The 6,908-nt window shown below is 52.2% G+C and overlaps 1 protein-coding gene across 1 annotated transcript in view; it reads left to right on the top strand.

Annotated features, from left to right (window-relative positions):
* The window catches only part of ALDH1L1 (aldehyde dehydrogenase 1 family member L1), a 115,307-nt gene that overhangs the window by 84,382 nt on the left and 24,017 nt on the right, over positions 1 to 6,908 (top strand). Inside the window, exons 11-13 of the mRNA XM_019634079.1 lie at positions 1,166 to 1,323; positions 5,171 to 5,321; positions 6,366 to 6,436. Of these exons, the coding sequence (XP_019489624.1) occupies positions 1,166 to 1,323; positions 5,171 to 5,321; positions 6,366 to 6,436 (380 nt within the window). The remainder of the gene's footprint in view (positions 1 to 1,165; positions 1,324 to 5,170; positions 5,322 to 6,365; positions 6,437 to 6,908) is intronic.

Below are 6,908 nucleotides of genomic sequence, written 5' to 3'. Positions count from 1 at the left end.
GCCTCCCACCACTCCTCCACCCATGACCTGCTCTCCCATCTACTGCCCCACCTCTCCCTACTTGGCCTCTGGGGGTCCTGGCCCAGGGGGCTTCTGTTTGAACACAAAAGGGTTGCAGTCAATCACCAGTCTTCCCTACAGGAATGGTATGGAGGGAGATATGGTGGGCAGCGGTTGGCGGGGAGGCAGAAAGCCTCTAAAGGTCTTGAGCCTGCTTCATAGACTGGGAGTAGAGTTTAAACTCCCCCAAGGAAAACCATTCCCTCCCCCTTCACACTTCAACAATAATCCCAGTGTTGGCCCCACCTTCTCAAATATTTGTACATCCCAATATCAGGAAATTTTCCCTTGAATCCTGTGTTTGTCAGACTTTCTTGACTGTGACCCTGTTGCATCATGACCCATACACACATGCATTCTCACACATGTACATACCTGGAACATACTTACTCTTACAGGTATATACTGATTGTTTTCTATCCTGTCCCATTCTACAACATCACATCAGAAAACAGATACCACACTCAAAATGGATCATTTGAGGGGAGTTTAAAGAAAGTGTCTCACAAAGGGATGGACAAGGTATGAGGACACAGACAAGGGGGTACAGTGTCCTCAGGCAGGAACATCAGGAGCTGTTACCACCTTGAGGCCAGTTTTGGGAGTCTTGGGAGGGATGCTGTTTGGACAATGCTGTCTAGCAGGTGTTACCTGTGGGAGAGCAAAGGAGAGCTGGCCTCACCCCTTCTACCCCTTTCTCCTACCTGCACCCAAGCCTGAGCTATAGTGCATATGGACACCCTCAAAGCATGCAATGCAGAGAGGGGATGGGTCTAATCATCTCCAATATCTAGCCTATCACACTTAAGAAATAAACATTCTGCCTGGGACTCACTAAATTAATGGGTCTCTGCTCTTGGTTTGAAAAGGCTAAGCTGACCCTCAGCCTTGTAGGTACAACCCAAATCTGTTGCTCTGTGTAGGCTCAGTGGGAAAAAGAAGAGAAGGTCCCTGGTACATAGAAACACATACAAACCTTTCCTAGACCTCACCTTCCTCTAATTGTGACCTTCCAGTGCCCTTCCATTGGAAAACCTTCCTCTCTGAGGCCACCCAGGTGGCCAGAGGAGCAGGCAGATGATGTGTCTGTGCCCTCTGAGCCCAGAGAGGGCTTCACAGCTCTGCTTCACCACAGGTCATCTGCCAGGTGTCCCTGGCCCAGGTCAGCGATGTCGACAAAGCAGTGGCTGCTGCTAAAGATGCATTTAAGAACGGATTGTGGGGAAAGATCAGCGCGCGGGACCGGGGCCGGCTCCTGTACAGGTGAGAGCCCACACCCACCCGTCAGCCGCCACCACCTTCAGCTTGGGGTGGGGCTGGATGCTCAGGTCCTGTCCGGAAGAGTTGGGGTCCTGGACAGGTCATGGAAGCCTGAGGCTACTCAGAGGAAGTTACTTACGAGATAGGAGGGATTCTACCAGACACAAGTGGCCTGAGGGGAAAGGTATCACTGGTGGAGCGACAGTGTGCGCAAAGATGAGGAGGTATGAAACTGATGGAGTGCTTCAGATGAGAGCCACAAACTGGCAAAGCTAACAACTGGTCCTGACATACCCAGACTGGCACAGTGCTTACCTGGACCAGCCTAGGCCAGAGGGCGGAATGGGGCTCCTGTGCACAGAAGCCAGCAAGGGATGTGGCCCATCCTCATGCTTTCCTTTTTTTTTTTTTTAATAATTTAAGTAAGGGAGGAAGGGGCCCCTCTCCTTAGCTCTAATCAGAAGTCTTAGGAAAGGACTTGGGCTTGCTCCAGCTTATGACCTTAGGGTGGGAATGAGGCTGGGAAGACAGGCTGCTCCCCTAGAATCAGGTGGTCCCGGTAGGGGCAGAGCAGTTACTCCCTAGGAAGTGAGGTGATGTTTCCGGCAGAAGGGAAGGTGCTGGGCAGAGGAACTGAACGGTGTCCTAAATCCTGGTGAGCAATTTCAGGGACCTGGTTTGGTACTCTGGGTTCTGAGGAAGCTCTCAGGCATACAGCCTGGCGATGAAGTAGTGCAGGCATGCTTTCCATCTGGCAGGAGAGCCCCATCTTGGTCATGCAGTCAGAATGCCTTTAGTTTCTATTCCAGAGGTTAGTAACACCACGGCAGCCCCCGTGGCAGGGGAGCAGAGAGAAGGGCCTTTGCTTGGTTTGCAAAATATAATAGAGACAGAGAGCTATGGAGCTGGGGCACGCCCAGTGTGCCATATCTTTAGTTTCAAGACTCCTTGGACAACCTATCAGTTTTAGGAAATGACCATTGGCTAGTGACTTAGAGCCTCTGGAGATCAGTCAGAGCTGTGAAGAGTGTATGCCCAGGCTGGTGGTGGCGAGCTGCTGGCCCTGAAACAGGGACCCCTGTGATAGATGCACTGACCCAGAAGAAAGTGTCCTTTCCTTGAGATGCTCTTCTACCATCTGGTGGCACATGTAATAACCCCACTAACCACAAAGATAACGAGGAGGTGGTGCCCTGCACAGCTCTAAGTGGAGACCCGGACTGGGTGGACAGACATCTCAAGGCCTGAGAGCTTCTAGTGACCCAGCCACTGCCCCAGACAGCCTCACAGTCCACAAAGGAGGGGTGCCCATTGCTGCCACAGGAGGGGGTAGGACAGGATTTCTACCTATGAGGGAAGTAGTACCACCATGGGTACTATGGAATATGGAATGCATTACAGGAATAAGACACTATGCAACTTGGAGAAGCTGGGAAGACATATCCAGAAAGAAGAGTTAGAGAAAGTCACCAGCTAGAACCCCTAAAGTCACTAGCTAGCACATCAGAACCCCTGGGGACCAAGCTAGAGCTTGCCTGGGAATCTGGGCATTCAGCCATACCCAGCTGCCAGAGTGGGACCATGAAGGCCCAGTGAAGGTGTCTGTGGGAAGCTGCCACCCTGTGTTCAGGTCCACCGCCAAAGCTCTGGTGATGGCCTGGGTTGCTGTTGGTCAAGGGATGGGTCTCTCAGAGGCAGAGGTGCAGTGTCACCAGGTTGATATTAGAACAACCCCACACAGCTCCCCTCAAGGAGCCTCCCAACTAGTGTGCTCAGGTGACAGTTCCTTTAGTAAGTATCCTGAGTACTAGATTTATGACTCAGCCACATCTCCCATGGCATTGTCTAGGCGTGTCAGGGGGTGGAGGGATTTGGGGCTGATCAAGGGAGAAAGTAAGGACCATGAGAGGCAGCAACTCACAACAGGCTTCATTTAGTTGCCAGTGGGGAAGTCCCTGAAGCGGGAGGCCCTCCAGAGGCTGTTTTGGGGGTGAGGGGTTGCTACTCAGAATGGGAGGGGGCAAGGGAACTCCGAGAGACAGGGGAGATCAGAGAAGGGGCTGCCATGTACAGGTGCTGTCACTCAGCATTGCAGTGGGAGTCTCTGGGTCAAAGGGCTCTGCAAGCGGGGACTATAATTACACAGCCTGTCTCCTCAGTGGCAACAGCTGTCAGTGAGGTTCTACGGATGCAAAGTAGGCAGGCTGTAAGTGGCTACAATTTGCTGGTTTGTGCTATTTTAAAAATAACTGGATATGTGAAAATTTGCACCAGTGGGCTTTCAAGCTAATGGGTCTCAGCCTGCAGTGAAGACACAATGTAGGAGCCAATATACAGATGGTATCTTTGGTGGCTAATTTGTAGTATAGATTTATATCTTTGGCTCATCTGTCCTTGTAGCTGAAGGAACCCTAGCCTTTAAAATACCACAACATGGTATTTTCAATATTCGGTCTATAATGTTTCTCAAAAAATGTACCGCTTTGCTTTTCTTACCCAGAGAGTGACCCAGATACTGTTTCTCAGGCAACAGCGTGGCCCTGCTGCTAATTTGTTGTGCTCGTTCAGTCCACAGTTTCATTCACCAACTTTTCACAGCATGCTGCCCATGTGCCCAGTGGGAAGCAGGAGACCAGATGCTGTCCCTGCCCTCATGGGAGAGGAAATAGTACTGAAATACTCATCTATGTGAATATCACTGACAATCAGGGAAGGTTTTAAAAAAGGCGAGGATGCTATTAGAGCACTGCAGGGAGATGGCATTGCTTTGGGGTGGGTGGGGTTAGGGTCAGTTTCCCAGAGGGTCTGAAAGAGGTGCAGAAGGTTGACAGGGGAAGCTGTAATACAGGAAGTGCAGTCCAGGCCTATGGTATGCAGTGCAGCTCCCAAAGGTCCCAGACAAGAGGCCTGACTCACCTGAACACTTGAAGGAGACTGATGTAGGGAGGAGAGAGGAGGAAAGCAGTAGGTGCTATGGCCCCGGGAGGAAATGGGCAGGGCCTTGGGCTGGTCAGTCAGGTACAGGGTTGGGGCTATGTCTTGAGTGTGGTGGGCAGCCATTGGGGGAACTGGAGGTGTGCACAGGACTGGAGCTGATCTGGGAGTGTGACGGCATTGCCAGTGGCTACATGCAGAAAGAAGCAGAGTAGGAACAGCTCAGCAGGCTTGTCTCTGGGCTTGAGCCTCCCCGTGCGCAGATCAAGGCTGCTCTAGATTGGTCTCTATCTTCCCCTGTCCACCCTGCCCCCCCTGGGTGTGTGAGAACTTCACATCAGGGAGGGAGCGCCATTCTAACCCCCAGGCTGCCCACAGCAGCACGCCCACCAGAATCACGGGAGGACAACAGTACATCAGAGTGTTCAGACTCCAGGAGGGCTGTGTAGACATTCCTTCCTTTGCATCTCCCCTGTCATCCCTTCCTCTCCATCCCTGGAGACGCCAGCCTCAGGAGCGTCCTCCACTGGATTAAAGCCAGGCAGGGTTTCTCCCCTGGTGGAAGCTGTCCAAAGACAGAGAAGGTGGCCTTCTGGGATGGTGACATTCTTGTTACAGAGGTAGGCAGCCTCCTCTGCAGAGTCATGTATGAGTGTTACTATAAAGTAGTCCATTCATCAATATTTCAGGAAGGAATAAATGGAGAGAGGGATGGAGACGGGGAGACGGGCATCATCTTCACACTCATCCAGTGAAGTACATGTTACTGTTCCATCTCACAGATAAGGAAACTGAGCTCAGCACATCTGAGTGTGTAAGGCAGGGCCTCCAGCCCCTTGAAGAAGGGTTTTAAAAAAGCTGGCCAGGCTGTGCCAAGCCTGAGCCTACCTCCCCCCTTCCCCCACGCCTTGGCCAGGTTGGCAGACCTCATGGAGCAGCACCAGGAGGAGCTGGCCACCATTGAGGCTCTGGACGCGGGAGCCGTCTACACACTGGCCCTGAAGACTCATGTGGGCATGTCCATCCAGACTTTCCGCTACTTTGCTGGCTGGTGCGACAAGATCCAGGTGGGGCCCAGGCATGAGAGCTCACACAGGCAGGCCAGGACCAGCAGGGCGCTCTGAGGGCGGCGCGTTACTCTGAATGCTATGTAACATGGCTGTGGGCCTCCATTGTGTATCATGGGCTCCCCACCTGCTCTCCTCTCCACAGGGCTGAGGAGAGCAGGCAATGAGGGAGGTGGGCTACCACAACTTAGTGCCTAAGACAGCACCGTTTATTAGCTCACAGTTCTGCAGGTGGGAAGGCCAGGTGGGCCCTACTGGGCTCTATGCCAGAATCTTACAGGCTCAATGTCAAGGTGTGGCCAGGATGGGCCTTATTCAGAAGCTCTGGGGGAGAACCTGCTTCTGGGCCCATTCAGGTGTTGGTAAATTCAGTCCCTGCAGTGGCAGGATTGAGGGCCTTGGTCTTTGCTGATTGCTGGCCAGGGCTGATCTCAGCTCCTGCAGACCTCTCTCTGGTCCCTGTCCTGGCCCTCCATTCCATCCTTCTGATTCTCTTCTGCCACTGCCTGGAGAAAACTCTGCTTTGGGGGCAGGGGAAGGGGAGCAGGTTCCTGTGGTTATGCTAGGCCCACCTGCATTATCTCCCCATCCTAAGGTCAACAGTGCCATACCGCATCATAGCAAGAGGGGTAGCTAGCTATGTCCCAGGTCCCAGGGATCTGGGCCTCACCTTTGGGGCCATTATCGGAGGTTTGCCTGCTACAGGCAGTGATGGATCAACCTTTCCCTGGGGAGACCCATGGCTGCAGGGCTCACAGTGCCTCTGTGAGGTCTGGGCTCCTAACCTCCTGTCTTCTCCACAGGGCTGAGGAGTATGGGTAATGAGGGAGGTGGCCTGTGTGCTCCACCCACATCTGAACTCAGATGTCCCCATTATACATAAGCTGGGAGGTTTGCATCTCATACGCATCTGGGTAGTGGGGGCGTCAAGACGCAGATAAGACCCTGCTCTTCACGGCGCCCCAGGGGCAGGCTGGCTACTCAGAGGGAAGGGGTGAGGAACCGGCATCTCCCACTGACACCTCCCCCCCATGCTTCTTTCAGGGCTCCACCATCCCCATCAACCAGGCCAGACCCAACCGCAATCTGACCTTGACCAAAAAGGAGCCAATTGGGTGAGTCACAGCACAGGGTGGAGAACAGCCACACATCAGGTGCTTTTCATGCAACAGGCTGTGTGAAGCGCTCACATCATCCCCTTTTATATGTTTATCAAATAAGTATTTATTTGCGAACTACTTTGTGCCAGACGTTTTAGGGGTTGGATATACAACAATGATCAAAACTGATGAAAATTTCTAGTCTTGGGATAAAAGCAGCTCCCACTTCCACACTACCTGTTCTGTGCTGGGCAGTACTTTAACAACTTTATAAATATAATTTTATGTAATCCCACAATAACCCTGTATCAGTCAGAGACACAGTAGGACACAGAGGGTACATCCTAAACATTTTATCTGAAAAGAGTAAAATGATCAATGTGCATAAAAATGAGGGACTACTACACAGCCCCAAGGAACAGAAAAAGCGATGGAGAAACAGGCAAGAGTAGAAACAGATGCTCAGCAGCAGGAGAAGGCAAGTGTC

The sequence above is a fragment of the Hipposideros armiger genome, unplaced genomic scaffold (genome assembly GCF_001890085.2).
Source record: "Hipposideros armiger isolate ML-2016 unplaced genomic scaffold, ASM189008v1 scaffold_1490, whole genome shotgun sequence".
NCBI lineage: Eukaryota > Metazoa > Chordata > Mammalia > Chiroptera > Hipposideridae > Hipposideros > Hipposideros armiger.
This window is presented reverse-complemented; position numbering and strand designations above follow the sequence as displayed.